Source organism: Lytechinus variegatus, chromosome 3 (genome assembly GCF_018143015.1).
Source record: "Lytechinus variegatus isolate NC3 chromosome 3, Lvar_3.0, whole genome shotgun sequence".
Classification (NCBI taxonomy): domain Eukaryota; kingdom Metazoa; phylum Echinodermata; class Echinoidea; order Temnopleuroida; family Toxopneustidae; genus Lytechinus; species Lytechinus variegatus.
This window is the reverse complement of record NC_054742.1, coordinates 23,487,344-23,506,075: the sequence shown is the minus strand read 5'-3', so window position 1 is coordinate 23,506,075 and position 18,732 is coordinate 23,487,344. Positions and strand designations below refer to the sequence as shown.

The 18,732-nt window shown below is 35.6% G+C and overlaps 1 protein-coding gene across 3 annotated transcripts in view; it reads right to left on the bottom strand.

The window, feature by feature from the left end:
• Positions 1 to 3,682: 3,682 nt before the first annotated feature.
• The window catches only part of LOC121410551 (origin recognition complex subunit 4-like), a 28,735-nt gene continuing 13,685 nt past the window's right edge, over positions 3,683 to 18,732 (bottom strand). For all 3 annotated transcript variants that reach the window (XM_041602715.1, XM_041602716.1, XM_041602714.1), the window contains 6 exons: positions 18,212 to 18,385; positions 16,812 to 16,898; positions 8,711 to 8,819; positions 6,854 to 6,949; positions 5,507 to 5,574; positions 3,683 to 4,427 (listed from right to left, as the gene is read on the bottom strand). In XM_041602715.1, coding sequence (XP_041458649.1) covers positions 4,233 to 4,427; positions 5,507 to 5,574; positions 6,854 to 6,949; positions 8,711 to 8,819; positions 16,812 to 16,898; positions 18,212 to 18,385 — 729 coding nt within the window. In that variant the 3' untranslated portion in view covers positions 3,683 to 4,232. The remainder of the gene's footprint in view (positions 4,428 to 5,506; positions 5,575 to 6,853; positions 6,950 to 8,710; positions 8,820 to 16,811; positions 16,899 to 18,211; positions 18,386 to 18,732) is intronic.

The window sequence follows — 18,732 nt, the reverse complement described above, 5'->3', positions numbered from 1 at the left end:
ACTTTCTTGATATTTAATGGATTTTCCTCAAACCTTCAATTTTTTAAAATTATTTTTCTGCTATTTTGACAACAAACTTTTTGTCAGGGTGAACTTCCCCTTTAAGCCTATTTAGGATACCAGTGATCATTATTTGGATCCTCCTCTCTCAGAATAAAATAGAATACTCTAGAATAGTTAAAGGAGAATGAAGCCATTGGAACAAGATAGCTTGTGTGAAAACAGAAAAATCAAAGAAACAGATCAACAAAAGTTTGAGAAAAATCGGACAAATAATGAGAGTTATGAGCATTTGAATATTGCGATCACTATTGCTATGGAGATAGCAAATTGGCAATGCGACAAAGATGTGTGATGTCACTGATGAACAACTCTCCCCATTACTTTAGTATATATTTCACTTGAATTGCCTCTTATCACATCTATCCATAGATCATGTGTTCTTTCTACATGAGGGCATGTAATACATATTTTTTAAGAATACATAATGGATAAAGAGTTTGTATCATCGTAAGAAAAAGCAAAAAGAGACATTTTGAGGGTATTTTATAGTCCACCAAAGGGAAAGTTGTTCATCAGTGACATCACACATCCTTGTCGCATTGCCAATGGGAGGATCTCCATAGCATTAGTGATTGCAATATTCAAATGCTCATAACTTTCTCATTATTTGTCCGATTTTTCTCAAACTTTCTTTATTCTTATTCTTTGATTTTTCTGTTTCTACACAAGCCTATTTGTTCCAAAGGTTTCATTCCCCTTTAATAATATTACCCACACCCCCTTGCATCACAGGAAATGCCTGTTTTAATACAGAAATATGAAAATACTCAGTTAAAGGGAAGTTTACCCTGACAAAAAAGTTAATTGTAAAAATAGCAGAAAAAGTAATAAAATGTTGGTGAAAAATAATAAAAAATCAATGAAATGTCATTTTCTCAGAAAATTAAAAATGGTTTTATTGTACCTTCAAGTATATCTTCACACAAATGATTTCACACCCGCTCCTAAAAAGAAAATAAGTCATCACGAACCATTAAAAAATGAAATTTATGCATTCTGTATAACATAGCGGGGCAGCTGCTCACAAATCCAAAACCTGAAATTCTAATTAATTTCTTAATCGTTAATGGATTTTCCCCAAACCTTCACCAATATGTTTTACAACCTTAAGTTTTTGTCAGAGTAAACTTCCCCTATAATTCCCTTACAGATTGCAGGTCTCTGTTCTAACAGAAATGATTTGATCTACAATGTACAAATACTTAATCAAAACAAGTTTGAATGTGCTAATCAATTAGGAATGGAAGCTCAAACATTTTTACATAAATAAATATTGGAGAATAAGAAGCATTATATCATGCTCATTCTCATACAGGGCATATATCATACATAATAAAACTGCTGCAAAGTCTGGCAAGAAAAAAATCTTGATGGACGGAAAGAGAGAAAAATTTGAAAAAAAAACATAAATATCCACTTGATATTAAATAAGTAGAAAATTGTCAAAAGTCTCAATTTACTTTTTGCTGCAATAATTGGAAATATTACTTCGAAGTGACAGGTTTAGTGGTACAACCTTACAATTGTTTTAAGCATTATTCCTCAGGGTGTACCAGTATCCTGTCTCCTTGGCTCAAGATACATCATGGTAAATGCATTTTAAGCAATATATGTTGAGTTCATCAAGACACAAGCAGCATCTTTAGGGATAATGGAGAAAATGTAATGAAGAACCTATATCCTATTCTTGTACTTGCTTTTATATAGTGAAAGAGACATGAAATACATTATATATTCATGCAAAGCAGGGGGGGTACAAGTGTATAATGCAGAAATTTTTGAAACACATCAACCAATGAGAAAGAGAAGATGAAGAGATTTGAATAGAAGAATGGTACTCAAAGATCACCTAACCTCACAATACATGATGTGACATGAAGGGGCAGTACTATGTTGGTTTGTCAGGGGGCAAGACAACCTCATTTCTTTCCTTACATGAATTACAGGGTTAAGAGCCTATACCCCTCTTTTTCATGCTTTTATTTCCTATTTCTTCTCTCTCACTATTTAAAACATTGTGGTCCCCCTGCAATATGTAAGAGGTTCTAATAAAGCCAGGATAGCGCTTAAGAGACTTCTGATACAAGCACTAATAATAATTATTATTATTCATAATTATTATTATTATTTTAAAGGGGGGGGGGGGAATTAACAATCTTACACAAAAAAGTGCTTTAAAGCAAAATATAAACACAATTTCCAGGTATATTAATGTATAATGCACCAAATGCATTTTAAGATGTATTTCTGAACTTGACCCCAACTACATCATTTTATTTATACGCATTCTCACAAAAAGAAACACACATACGTACATACACCCTCCCACGACTTGGATTCTTTTACTTCCAATTGGTATTGTCTCTATCCATCCATTTATTGGACAAATGGCTATAAAAGCATACAAACGTAGGCACATTTTAGTTTTGAAATCCACTCATATCAAAATCATATTCTTATTCAGAAAAAAAAACAAGTGCACCCATCTTCTATCAACAAAAATATCAATTTTATTGAGGAAATATTGTTAATGCAGGGCAGAATATGTTACAAAAACATCAACGTTTAGGTTTATAGCAACAGTAATTATCAACTTTGGTCATGAAAGCCGACCCAAATTTATTATGTAATTAGATTTCAAATGTATATATGCTTATTACATCAGAACCTCTATGTGCTATACAGATATATGAATCAGATGGAATGAAAAAGTACACCATTTGCAAATTTTGCCTTTTTGGATTTAAAGGCCAAGTCAACCCCACAAAAAAAAATCAATAAATAAAAAGAGAAAAACAAACAAACATAATGCTGAAAATTTGATCAAAATTAATGTAAAATAAGAGTTATGAAATATTAAAACTTTGTTTTATTTCCTTAAACGGTTAAATTTACATCATAATAAGTATACAAATGAGGGGGCTGATGACATCACCCACTTATTGTTTCATTTCTATTTCATGAAATATGGACTATTTCAATTCTTACAGTTTTGACAATAAGGAAGCTGTTATTTGAACTATTTGAAATGTTGCAAAAATCAATTTTCCACCTGTTAAGGGAGAAATAAATCATATGGAAGTATGTGGTAAGCACCACTTATGTAGCCCTGAAAAGGACTTGGTTGTTCGATAGATATTAAAAGAACTTTTGTCAACGTTTCAACCAGCTTACCTGCTTATATACTGAATTATTAAAGAAGATTATCGTTCCTGATGACGACCAGAAGATGCTGGTCAAAACGTCAACAGCAGCTCCATAAAGAGCTATCAAACAACCAAAAAAGATAAACAGTCCTTTTCAGGACTTAATACATGGTGTTTACCACAAACTTATGTAATCCTCTCCACTATACAAACCTTTAACGAATCAAACCTTGTTTTAAGTTTTACTGAAAACAATTTCACATTTTATATGATAAAATACAAACAAAACAGTGAGTGGGTGACATAATCGGTCCCCTCATTTGCAAAATGGCAAGGATGTGCATATAAATGTTTTGTGAACTTATTTTGAATGTCATAACTTTCTTATTTTACATCCGATATGAATACATTTTCAGCGTTATGCTTTTTTTATTTTTCTCTTTTTAATGAAATAAACTATTTTTCTGGAGTGGACTTGGCCTTTTAAACAGGGTCCATTTTATACTGTAAAAGGTTTATAGAAATCATCATCAACAGATGTTACAATATAAATGTATACTGTTACCTGATGTGTAACCTATGGAATTGAATGTTTTTTATAAAGTTCATGCTCACACTTGTCATGCTTGTATCTGTAACCAAGTCTCAAAAATGGTACAGGATACAATGGCAGTTCATCTGGCCATTAATTTCCCTGCTCATAAGAAACATTACGGGGGCTCTGTTAATGATGAAGCGTTAAACAAAAAAATGAGCAATTCTTGGAACATCGGCTACCATCTTGCACAATTGCAACTGAATGGGAAACTAATGTCCAGACATTCATAAATAATGATATCATTGAATGTCTTAGCCCAATGTAAGTGCTCACTGAACTCAAATTAATTTGCTAGCTGTGATGTGATCACCAAGATATTCCATGGTTCTTTCCAGCAACAAGATACAACAGAAATCTCATACCACATGAAAACAAGGTGAGTGAGTGATTTTGCATAATTCATATAATATATATCAGGAAAATTATCATGAAGCCATTGGGTTTTTAGCCCAATGTTGGAGCTCGCTTGGACAGGATGGGTAAGAGCTTAATGATTCTATTAACTGTGATGACGTCACCAGTATACTCATTGCTCTGTATTCTTTCTGAGTCCTTGTAGATGATCCTGTACTGTGCTCTGCTGGCTTCACAAGCTCCAAAGCTACTAGATGCTCAAATGCCTGGAATACAGAATACATAAAATAAACTTGATATCAAACTTCTGAGGTGAAAGTACAAATCAGGAAGATTATTTGTTTATAGAGTACTTCATTCCAATGTTTGTCAAGTTCACTTGTACTAAACAAATATAAAAAAAAGTCAATCAATAATTTCATGGAATTTGCAAATGGATAGTAAGTTGACCTTATTTCGGATCTGTCAGTAAAATATGACTGCTTTTATGAAAATGAAATAATGAGCTACATGTAAAAGTCAAAGATAAGAAGGGTGTGACGGAATAATGTAAGATGAGAAGAAAATAAAATTTATCACAAAGACTTGTCTTCCCGATCAAAATGAGCTAAAGTACGTGATCTTGTCTATTTTTTCTTCTCATCCTGACTAAATCAACTTGTCAAGATCCAGTATCTCATCTTCTCTCTTTGTTGAATCCTTTTCATCCTGAATCTTGTTATCTTACTATGTTTTCAAAACTTCCACAGAAAAGTAAACAGGACTACATCACACATGCTGATATTGATATCACGATCCAATGGCCAATTTCCATTTTGACTGGCTCCTCTGCACTGTAACAGTGGTAGTGACCATTTGAAGGCAAAGCTATCACATAAATAACTTTTAGGTAACAGGGCCCTAAAATGACAATTTAAATCATGATACATTTCTTGTTATTTACACTTACAACAGAGAAAAATGCATCACAAAGAAGCTCAATCAGATAAGGGTGATAGTAATAGGAGTTCTAATACATGATAATGAATCTCAGTATGGATACTGCAAAGTTTATAAACTGACTGTAGTTTAATTTTAAAAGGCTATGCAGTGCTTGAATACATGTTATTAACAGCTACAATATTACTGATCAATGATCAATAGATTCATAAAAATATGTAGGGAGAATTCCATGAAATATGAAGTCCAATCCCCTCTATGTATATGTGTTGTTTGATCTTCCATGACCAATATAACAAAGATTTTAATCAATGTACCAGTCATAATTGAGCATTTTTCTTCTTTGGCTATCATACCAAAGTCATTTTTATTAGAGCTTGCATAATCAGAATTGAATGAGGCTTACCTTTAGTACAACAGATTTGTCAAATTGCTGGACAGTGTGAGACTTCTTCTGAATAAACTTCTGATATTCTGAAAAAGAAAAGAAAAATATAATTTTACAATGACAACAAAAAACAATATTTACAATGATAAGTGTTTTTTTTTTAAATGATACCGGCAAAGAACTTTCAAAATATCAAAATGGTTCTATAGCCAACGCAATCAAATCCAATCCACAAGCAGCTTGTAAGGTTCAAAGATTTAGGAAAATAAAAAGAGTTTCTATTCAATAAAACTAAAACTTGTCATAAATACAAATTTGCAAAGAAGTCTCTAGGCTTAGACACGACTCTTTTTTAACAGAGATGCATCAATAAATGGGACAACCTCTTCTCAGACGTGGTCAAGAGCCCATTTGTAAACAGCTTCAAATCCAATTTAAATTTAGTTTAAATTTTGGAACTTCAAAAAAGAGAAATTTGACCCAGATGAAAGTTTTGCTTGTCCATGTTCAAATGATGTACAGTGCCATCAAAACATTGTTCAGGATTTCTTCAAGAGAAGTCAACAGGAGGCAAGAGCTTTTAACTTGCCGACATCCAAGGAAAATTAATTGCCAGGATGATCCTCCATATATTTAACCAATAAGAAGCAATATGAGTGATCACCACAAGGGGATGGTAATCAGGGTTCCCAGAGAAATTTGAAAACAGAATTCCATGACTTTTCCATGACTGAATTGCTGCTTTCCATGACTTCCCGTGGTGTCCCAGGAGTTATATAGAGTGGGAAAAATGGAACCATGAACACCAATTACAATAGCAGAGTATGATCACAGAGTATGTGAGTTGTGAGACACGACAAACTGGAAAGCTGCCATAGCCAAGAGGTAAATGCAATTCCATGACTTTTCCTAAATTTTCCAAACTCCCTGACTTTCCATAACCACAATTTTTTCCAGGATTTTCCATTACTGTGGAAACCCTGGTAATAAACAGGCAATTCTACAATCTACCTTTATTGTATCTTCAACCCCCAATTTTCTCCTCTTTAACTACACCTCACAAACTGCTCAAGCCATGATAATTTGGGAGCTTTACAGCTTTTCCAGTGAACTAAAAACATAGAAATATCATTCCAGAAAATCCCACATCTAAATGATAACAATAATACGCAACATTTATATAGCACCTAATACAAATGTTTCTAAGCGCTGCATACTAGTACCCCAGGCCTTAGCATGGCTATCCTTATCGAACGCACAATTTAGGGAGTTGGACTGTTACATACTTTATGGGAATGCATAGAGGTAATCTATGACATAAATTTAAACCATATATCAACTGCTTTAATGAGGAAGTTTTCTTACCATTATAAACCATCTCAAAGTTGAATGGATCTCCTTCATAAAGGTCTGTGAGGTGACGCATGGCAATAATAAGACACAGTTGTAGTATCGATACCCCTAAAAGATAATCATATGATACATCAGACAAGAAAAAAATGAACCATATTCAATAAGCGTAACAACGGATAACATCAGTGGTCTTTGTATAGCCATATGTGGAGCATCTTATTATTTTTTTCTTCAAAAGCATGTTTGATATCCAAACTTTCCCAATTTCCCTGTTCTTTTTCTGCAGCACAATTTAGCTCAAAGAAATAGCAATACAGAGGATCAGAAGGATAACTTGGCTTGAACTTGGACAAGAAGGTTTGGCAAAAGTCTTCTTCGAGTCCTGGGCTCCGTAACACAAAGATTAGCGATCAATCACTAAATGAACTGACCAATCAATATCATTGTTACATGCGCATTTGGTTTAAAATACTGACCAGGAACCAATCAGTGTGGTTCTTTCATATTTGCAATCCATCGCAAACCTTTGTGTTACGGAGCCCTGGATGGGCCTGGAACTATAAAGGGCCACAACCAGCACCAACCACTCCTAGGAGTTGATCGCTTTCGATCTCAATTACAAACCACCATTTCTCTAGTCAACATTTAAAGTCATTGAAAAAAAAGAAAAAAAAAAACAATTACAGCATTTGTTATACTTCTTAAAATTTCAGTAGAGTTTCAAATTCAGCGGTACATTCCTTGTAATCTTTCGCATTATCACATCAGATATAATAAATATTATAAAATATAATAAATAAATATCTTTCCTGCAAGCTTGAATTGATGAAATCTAAAAAAAAATTTAAATACTTTTCACCATATTTCATTTTTTGCTTATTTGGCCTAGCTTTCTAATTGCATCTGCATTCAAGGATATCACCAAAAAAATGTAGGTTTCCATCTATTTGAGCACTGAATAGTTTTCAGCGCCATATTTTCTGCAAAGTGATTTTTTTTTTCACAATACGAAAATAAGAAAAATTAACAACAATTCTAACACAACATGATGTCATTGTCTCAAGACCGGTGAAAGCACATACAAGAAAGCCTATTTCAGAAGCCCGATAATTTTGTGTTATTCTTAAGCAAAATACTCAGCTGGAAAGCAGGGAAAACACATAAAGCTTGCATCTGTGTTAAGTTGTCTATAAGTTTCAAGTATCAATTGGTATATGATTTGTCAATTTCACTTTTGGGTCTGTTCTCGGTTTAAGTTAGGGCAGCTCTCATATCTACCGGTAATATAATTATACGAAAGATTACAAAAATATACCGCTGAATTTGTTACGCCACAGAAATTTTAAAAAGTACTACAAATGCTGTATTTTTTGTGTTTTTTGTTTGATCAATGACTGTAAGTGCCATCTAGAGAGATGGTGGTTTGTAAATAGGCCCTGTTTTAATACTTTCTTTATCATTGGTATACATTACTGAACTATACTGGAAAGTTTGAAGAAATTGTGTGGGTTTTGACAGAGAAATAGGGATGTTAACTCAACATTGTGGTCACATGAGGTCTAACAAAGTCCAAAATTTCTTGACTTCGCCGTTTTATCTCACTCTCAATTTGGCAAACTTTAAAGGTCAATAGAAAAAAAGGATAATGAAAAATATTTTTTTTTTGCATATATTTGGCTAATATATGAACTAAAGAAATCCTGTACAAAATTTGATGAAAATGACATGGATTTAATTTCAACTGTGGAACTTCCTTAAAAAGCAAACATTAGATATTCATGGAAGGTCTTGTGGAATTAAACACGTCTTGACCAATTGAAAAAGTGCAATTATAAAAAAAAATTGAAGTCAATTCAATTGAGCCCATACCATGTAACATAGCAGCCTTTGAATCAGCACTGTGTAACTTTCGACTCTCTAGTAGTTGTTGACCTTCAAATGTTGGACGATCTGCACTTATTCTTGCAATTGGCAACAACTGTAAATAAAACAAAAATGGTCATAACTAATTCTGACTCATACCTCATAATCTTGTAGAAGTAAGCAAATGAAATGCAAAGATCATATATATTGTACAACCTACATATATATTTCACTTTTTCCCTGAAATATCTTTTAAAATTAGAATGATGTATGTTATCTAATGTGTTTGTGAGACTTTTACCCATCACACTTTAAAAGTGCAATAAACATGATATGTTTTAATTTGTGTTCCTTTAACCAATTGTGTTAATTAAGCAAAGTTACTCAATTACTTGATATGCAAGTCTATATTAATGAGCAAACAGGCAAGTTTTAACTTAATACTCTTGAAATCTTCCTCCCTATAAAAAGTGACGAATCACATTCATTTAATCTTGAAAGAATTCAACCACTCCATTAAGCACTTCTAGAATCATACGTCAAAACAGACGACTGGTACGAGATAACGTCATTTTAAGGCACTGCGCATGCGTCACGTCCTCACCCTCATCGACTATCAGAATTCAGAACCTCGCCATTCTGCTATTCTCTTAATCATAGTCAATGTTTCCATATCAACAGACGCTTTGTCCATGATATAACCCATCAGGTGAATGTGCACACCCACAGCTAAGCCCCCACCAATCCTATTCAGTCCACAATACGTAATGCAGACCTGCCAACCATTACAATTTTCCCGTATTTAGTACAGTTTTTAAATTAAAATACGGGCATATGATTTTTCTTTATACGTTTTTTTCCTTTTTCAAAAATATATATTTTTAACGTTTTCTTTAAATCTGGCGTTCCATACTATAAAGCATCGCTACTGCAGCATGCACGGCGCACATATGTCACATTTGCACACATGTGGTGCCACTGCTGGGCACGGGCATCACGACCGTTCTGCAAGACCCCTGCACATGCATCCATTCAGCACCCTGCAGGAAATGTGTATCGCCACTCTTAGGAACTTAAGGCTTTGGTGGAATTTTGACTCATAAAACTGTAAATATGGCCTCCAACTCGTCAAGCCAAAGGTGGAAAATGCAAGCCCAGGAAGCAGTGCAACAAGTCAGAGTACTCTGCGAAATGGGATTTTATTGTTCAATCTGCCAGGAGGAGGAACTTTTGTGTGATGCACTGTATGTGGATTGGACTTCAGCATTGTACACGGCAGAGCATATGATATCGAACAACATAACGAAGCACACACATTGTGCTCAGGATTTGAAAAAGCAACCATCAAGTTTTTAATCCTTTACAAAGCCGCCCAGTGCTAGTTTTGATGTCATCAGAGCAGAAACTTTGTGGACAGAATATATTGTGGATCAAAACTTGCCATTTTCATCTAAAATCTGATGATTTCACTAGTGTTGTCAAGAAAATGTTTGCTGATATTGTGATAGCAAAATCGCTGCCCAGTTTTCATATTGTTGCACCAAAACTACTTCAATTGCTCATACTTTAGGACATCATACATAGGGTGAGTCCTGCTTTCATTTAATATGATTAGATCTGTTATTATCCTACAGGTGGGAACTAACTGCAGATCTTCTCCAAATAAGAGAAAAATGGAGGAAGTAAAAGGGAGTGCTTCAAAAGCATAGATGTTCGGAGTATAATCATTGTGTAAAACCCAGGTAAGATTTCACGTGTGTAAGTATTTAATTGTGTTTCTGCCCTATCTGGATAGCAGTGTGCATTTTATCATAAAATGTAGTTTTTTTATCACAGAATACAATCTTTAATTTCCAGAGGTTGGCAGGTCTGGTAATGCGAAAGAATCTCCTACAACAGGGCCGTCGCCAGGGGGGTGCGGAGGGTGCGAACGCACCCCCCTTCAGAACAAAAAAAAAAAAAAAAAAAAAAAAAAAAGACACACAGACACCGAAACTGCATTGAGGAACAATAGGCATGTTGACCAGTATGTACTTTTTATATCCATTCTGGCCGGCGGGCTATATAACTGCATGAAATTGAGTTAATACGTTGTTTTTTTTGTTTTTGTGTTTTTTTTTTTCATAAAAAGCACCCCCCCTAGAAAAAAGCTGGTGACGGCCCTGTACAACACACTATCTATGGTAAACTGTCATATGCATCAGTGGCTTGCTCTTCAACAATCTTTCAATAACGACATGCAATTATGTGAATACTGTGGAGAACCGAACCATCGCACATTGTAGTGTAGACACAGCGCTCCACTCCAGTGCTGCCAATGTTTGCAGCCAGGACACAAACTTCAAATCTGCCCTTATTTAATGTTCTCAGAAAGTGACCAAGAAGAAAGTGTCTCCAAGGTCACTGTAAATGTACGCCATGAGTCAGGTGATATTGGTAATACTAAATCTTTACACGAGTCAATGGACAATAAAGTTATCAATAATTTGAAGATTATGCCTGTTATTTCTTTAAATAGGCCTAAAGAATCCCAGGATTATTCTGCTAAATTGCAAAAAGGGATGCAAGGCTTTTTAAAAACTGCAATACATATATCCCATCTAAAGAATTGTTCACCCATTTAAGATTGATGCATTTTGATAAGAGTGAAATATTTCAGAGGTATACTTATTCATAAATGTCTTAATAAGTTCTCAGCTGAATGTTTCGAGTATGTTTTTAAGACATTTCTAATACATGACAAAGTGCTCATCATGATGAAGCACATATATTCATCTTACTGACCCCATTCTGTGCCGCCAGAAGGAGTTTGTAAGAACCCTTGCATTATCATAGTTGTTTTGCTTTCATCAACGGCTGTTTACTAAGCCTAATTCGTTTACCTTGACAGCTAATCACAGCACGTCGTTTAGCGTCCATTGTCTTTTTCAGTTCAATTATATATTATTTTGTTCTAGTGTTCTGTTCATTTATGGGATTTTACTGTGATGAGTGCATGTCGAAAACTTCATTACGTCTGTTTTAATGCCATTTTCTGATTTTGCAGTACCGAACACTTATTCATCAAGACTTAGTTAAAGGTAAATACCGTACACATTTTTATGGGTGTGCTTAATATGTTATGATGGTTGCCTTCTTTGGAATAGTCTCCTTCAAAGTTTTAAGAACGCTAAAAACTGAAATGATTTCACACTCTCTGTAAAAAAAGACATTTCCTGAAGTTTGCCTTGGCTGATCAGCTAGGATGCAATACTGATTCCTATTGCAGGTGCTTTTAACGATCATCTCTCTCATTTTCATGTTCAATCTTTTATTCATTTTTTTAATTATCAATCTATAAATGCTATAGTGTCAGGGCGTACGAGTAACATTAGCAGACGACAGGCAATCATGTGACTGCTCACGTGACTTCTGGTCACATGATAAAACCAGCGGGAGGCACGTCATAAGTGGTCTATAGGCTACGTACATGTACATGACACACTGCAACTTCACTTCACGACCGACGGCAGGAAAGGACAGACGTGTCGCAATAGAGTTCACATATCAGAGAATAAGGTAGGATCTTCTCCCGGTTTATATATGTGTATGACTGTTAGTGTTTCGGCCCCTCCACAATATTGGCGACGAGGATAAAAGTATTTTTTATTTAGTTTCGGAAAAAACATTTTCTTTACTTCGCCATAGCCAACGCCAGTTGCAGAATTCGCGTTGGCCGTGGCCGAATACAAAATAAAGCTACCGCCATCTTGAAAAAATAATATTTTGGCTTAAATGAATTTTGTTTTAAGCTTTTCAGTTCTAATTTGTGGAAATATTTAATGTAATACTTATTTAATTACTATTTTGGCTCGGAAAATTATTTTTGTCTGAAATATATTGAATATTTAACCCGAAAATAATTTGATTAATTTTACGGTCGGCACTGCTTATGTGAGCCATGGATTATATTTAGTGGCGAGCACCGAGCAGGCGCTGACTCTTTTTGGACTGGATTACCTCGTCACAGTCTACATTTTCACGGTAAATACTTATATATTTTGTGTAATAGCCTTAAATCACCCTTCGGTGCAGATTAATTTTTTCGATAGGCCGAGTGTGATTGAGTTTGGTGATTTTTTTGATGACGTTGATTGTGGTTAATGTTACGGAGTTTGTGTTGTGAATTGGCGACGTGTGATTGAGTACTGTGATTGAGCTGTGACTGAGTGCCGTGTCGTATGCTGTTTGGATGTGTTTATTGTTGATGATATAGTGATACGTTGATTATTTTATTACAAGTCTGAATTTGTTCATCTCCTTTGGCCGCCGTGCTGCTGCTGTAATTGTTGTTGTTTTTTGTAATTATATTTCTGGGTGGTTTTGGGAGAAAACACTAGGAACCTGCTGCTGCTGTTAAATTGTTAGGGATTAATTATATATTTTTTTTGGTTACGTCTTAGGAGATTAGGAAATTCAGTCTTGTATTAAATTATTTTGTTGTTGCTGCTGCTGGTTGTTGACTGTTATCTTGTTGGTGCCGCTGCTGAGTGATCTGTGCTGTGGACATTCAAATTAATGAATTATAAATTGCATAATTAAATAAATTGTGTATATACTTAGATAAATTGTATTCATTATTCCATTTGTCTCAATTTTATTGAATCAGATTGAATTCTAGATTGAAACAATCAACTTTGTAAATATTTACTTTTGTTCAAAAAAAAAATATATATATATATTATAAAAATATACTTACATAATTTGATAAGAAATTATTTCTAAACTTTACACATCCTTCTTTGAACAAGTGAGCGCTCGATTGTTTGCATTTTTCCTTTTCTCTCCTAAAAATTAAACCATACAGGAGTTCAATTTTATTTTTTTTAGGCAAGGTAGCCTCTGAAACTTAATTTGATTACATTGTCAAGATATTTTGACGTTAGTTTTGTTGATTTCCCTTTCATTTTTTTATTTAAAAAGTTAATTTTGTCCCAGATTTATTTTGATTTTATCCGCAAGACAAACTAGTCTGTAGGATAATTTTTGGTTAATTACAGTTCAATTTTGGAATTTAAATTGTCACAAATTTATTTTCAATTGACTATTGGGATTCTTTTTTGTTACTGATTAAGATTATTTCCTTACATCAAGATGGCGAGCAACATTTCAAGAATCAAAATCAACTTTTGTTCGTCTGAGGAATTGATGAGTCTGCCTGGAGTGGGTATGGCCACCGCCAACCACATTCTACACGCGAGGGAGGCGGCCGACCTTACTCCAGAGACATTCTTGTCGATACCTCATATACCGAAGGCAGAACTGTTAGTTTACGCCTTCGATTATGAGCCAACAACAACGGCTCATAATGTGGACTGCAGAGAAGTGCGCTCCGAAGGAGATAAGCCTTCTACAAGCGTTCCACTTATACCATCTAAGGAGCCCCCCGTAAGCCAGGCGTTTGGGGCTTGGCCACAGCACACCCGTGCACATAGCACACAGGGTGCTGTAGGCCAGTCTTCTCAGACACAGGCCAGGGAGGCTCCCTCATTTTTCACAGGGGGGAGGCCAGGTGGCGCGCCTACTCAGCAGCCCTCGGCCTCTCCAGAAGACAGGGTTAAGTCTCTATGGGGTGACCAAATGGGATTTTCAAGATGGAATGAGGGCCTGTTTCCACCACAGGGTCCCCCTCAAGTGGTATCCCCTATGCCTGCCCCAGTGGGGCTTCCATCGCAGCAGAACTTTTCCCCTCCATTTGTACCAAGTTGGCAACCAAATCATCCCCCCCAGTTTGTTCCGCGGGAGCCAGCAGGCATGCAAGGTCAGGCCCCCATGGCTCATGGTGGCCGACATGCAACATTTAATCAATCACCCCCACAGAGATGCCACAATACACAAGCTGGTTCACAATTCACACCAGCTCAATACGATGAGATATATGGCACAATGCTTCGCCTGATGCAATCATTGCCATTCAGTTGACCCAGCTGAGGGGGCAGAGGAACTGCCTTCTGACAATTTAGTCAAGAAAGGACGAGAAAAAGACCAAGTCCTCGAGCCCCTCCGTGAGTGGTTAACAGACAAGAAAGAACTGGATGAAGGGACTCTGTTTCTCCTCCCGCCAGAGGAAAAGTTTTTGTGGATGAACAGAGAACTCTTTTTTTCTCAAGGAAGGAGTTGTCAGGATGAAGAAGGATGTAGGTGATGTTGTGGTGGTTCCGGAATCACTAAGGCATGACATCATCCGGCTAAATCATGACCCTCCTTCAGCAGGGCATGCTGGGGTCAATCGTACTCAGGCTAAGTTAAAGTCCAAATACTATTGGTACGGCATGTCGGAAGATATTCGCATCTACATCGCCAGATGTGCCACCTGTAACCAAAACAAGAAAGCAACCCGTCCTGGGAGGCATCCCATGAAGAGTTTTCATGCGAGCGCCCCCATGGAACGTGTCCATCTCGATTTCATGGGTCCGTTACCAAAGACAGCACAGGGTAATGAGCACATCCTGGTTATGGTAGACCAATTTACCAAGTGGGTGGAATGCATACCCCTGCCCTCTCAAACGGCAGAAATGACCGCTCACGCCGCGGTGAACAGTTTTTTCTGCCGACTTCGGTATCCATTTCAAATCTTCACGGACCAGGGCAGAAATTTTTGTCTCAAGAAGCTTGGCATCCGCTCCATCCCACAAAACCGTCTCCTCCTCGAGACAGACGCCCCCTACTTGCCCGTCTGCCCTCGCCAGGGTTGGCAAACGGAATCATTTATAGGCGATGTCGGGCAAGTGGTGGCGTCCATTCGAGGGGTTTCCCTCGGCCAATTAATGCCAGAGAGTTGTATTGACTTAAATAAACAGGCAATGCTACTCCCTGGCACCTGTCTCCGCCTGCCATTTTATTTTTTGGTGATAAATGATTTATGATAAATGATTGAATTTTGTTCTCATGAAATAATTGATGCCTATAATTGGCTATACTTATCAAATATTGTATTGTGTAAAATAGTTATGTATATATGTTATGCCTATGAAATAATTTTATATATATATATATATATATATATATATATATAAGTAAAATAGTTATGTATATTTATGTATTTATTTATTTTCTTACATAGGAATACACAGAGATTTAGGTTAGATAGTTCAAAGGTGGAGACAAGGTAAGGTCATTTTATTTAGTATTTTGTATTTGATTTTGTATGTTACTAGGATATTTGTATTATTTCGAAAATCTCCCAAAGGGGAGACTTGAAAAAGAAAAAGAACAAAAAAAAAAGAAAAGAAAAAGAAGAAAAGAAGAAAGAAGAAAAGAACAACAAAAAAAAAGAAAAGAAAAGGAAGAAAAGAAAAAGAAGAAAAGAAAAGAGAAGAAGAGAAAAAGAAAATAAGAGAAAAGAACAAAGAGACCCCCCAAAAAAGAGGATGACAAAAAGAAAAAAAAAAAAAGAGAAGCAAAGAAAAACGAAAATAAAAGTAAATGATTGTCATGTTTATGTTAAGTACCCATACGTTGATTTCAATTAGATTTACTTCTGTTATTAGGCCAGGATTTAAATATAAGTTTTTTGAGGCAATTTTTTTAGGGTGGGGGGAAGTATAGTGTCAGGGCGTACGAGTAACATTAGCAGACGACAGGCAATCACGTGACTGCTCACGTGACTTCTGGTCACATGATAAAACCAGCGGGAGGCACGTCATACAGCGGTCTATAGGCTACGTACATGTACACGACACACTGCAACTTCACTTCACGACCGACGGCAGGAAAGGACAGATGTGTCGCAATAGAGTTCACATATCAGAGAATAAGGTAGGATCTTCTCCCGGTATATATATGTGTATGACTGTTAGTGTTTCGGCCCCTCCACAATAATGCTATAGTTGTATTTTTATCTTTTTTTCAAAATCTAATGACCTGAAGACTATTAATGTAATATCCTTGTATATAGTTGTAACCCTATGCTTGCTATCCAGGGTCTTGTTGAAGATCAACTAGCTCCCCTAGTGAAATATGAATAAATTAATAAAAATAACTTGATTATATTATAGCCATAAAATACCTCTAAAATAAAAATAATCAAAATGAATTCTACAATTATCATGAACTGATGACCTCTCACCATTAGACTGTATAGACTCCTGATTGATTTATCCAAGCTGTAAGTCTTCTCCAGAATCTCAGTCACAGTGCAATCACCTGTCAGCTCCTGATTACAACATACCAAAATTATATATTCAAATTATGTCAACAAAACCTTTATAGGAGCACAATATACATTCTCCTTAGCAATGTAAATTGAACCTTTCTCCCACTGGGTGATTTCATGCTAGAAAAATCAGCCATTTTCACAACATTTTTCAATCTGCTGTCCAAACAAACGAGGACCTTCAATTTGTTTTATGGTAATGATAAAGTACTTCTGGTAGTCATGTAAAAAATGGCAACAAAAATATGTCGTCCATGGGTGAATTAGAGGTGAAAATGTTGCCTGTCGTACGGGAAATTTCCAAGTCCTGTACGACACACAACATTTTTATCTGTTATTTACCCATAATCAAACATTTTTATTTCTCTGTTTTTTGGACCTTTTGTTTTTCAATGTTTTTTCAACAAACTTTGTCGGGGACTCTTTTAAGATCATAAACAGCATAAAATATATCCATTTAGACCAGCAAAACTAAAAATAATCATATATTTATGATTTTTGGTTGAAAACACAATTTGCATTGACTTTGTACATGAAATCACGTTTTTGAGCAATTTTTGGTCTGACATGTACTTACAAAATGTTGGGTAATTTCGGAACTGGGTACCCAAAGACTTGAAAGTAAAAAGTCAGCAAGCGCAGCAATCAACAAATTTTCCAAGGTGAAAATATTGTGCAAATCGTTGAAGGGGCCTCCAAAGCCCCCCCCTGGCCTAGATAGGGTTAAAATTCCCTGATAATTATTTAAATCCATTCCCAGTTTCGCATGTTTTCTAAGTTGTTACAGCAAATTACATGTATTTTCAGTAAAAAACTAGAAATTTGACACAGATGCCCCCGTTTAACGCGATCAGAAATTCATTCCATATGATTGAACCAACTCGCATATATAGTGAGCTGTGACCTTTGACATGTGGACTCCGAATTCAAACAGAGCCTGTATTTTGGTGTCATCATTTTTTCACAGGTATTTACCATACAGGCTTGATATCATTTTAGCTTCACCTTATGGGAATTCAATATAATTTCCAGATGAATAATTGCACCAGTGTCAATTGGGAAATTTAAGTATGACTTAGAGTCACACTTAAATACCGGGTTGCGCACGGTATGAAAGGCTTGACCTCATTGGTCAGATCTTCTCAAGAGGACGCACGCTGTATGCGTATCTATCAATAAGATCGCGGGTTGCATATCTTGTACGCGTCGGCATTTAAGTGCGACTTAAGTCATACTTAAATCTTTGTGAAACACCCCCTGGATTGGTACATGATAAAATTTCTGAATAATGGCTTTTTAACATAATCACATACCTTTACATGATTGTTCCACTCCTTGGCAAACATTTTGTCCATGAAATTAGATGGCAGCGTAAGGGTTTCCTTGAAAACATTACAATACTGTTCAAAGGTCAACGTGTTGAAGACATGAATCTGACGATGAGAGAACCGAGACTTCACTCTCTTTTCCAATAGTTCCACAACATCCTAAACATCGAAACATATTTCAAACATTTTACTAAACATTTTACAACATATACTGTAATCTATCAAAGTGCGAACATTTATATCTTTGCCTGTTTTCATCTTGAAATAATATCATATACATCAATTAATGTTTAAGAGATTTACCTTCATGGCTCTTGAAAAACACCCACTATAGCAATGAAAATTGAAAGAAAAAGTCTTTATAGTTGATATCTATTGAATTAAACCATGATCAATGCCAGAATTCAAATTTATCCTTGAAAGTATTTCAAGCCATTTCTTGCTATGCCTTTGGCTTAAATTCACAAAGATATCCGTGTTCTAATTCGAGGTCAATTATAACATTT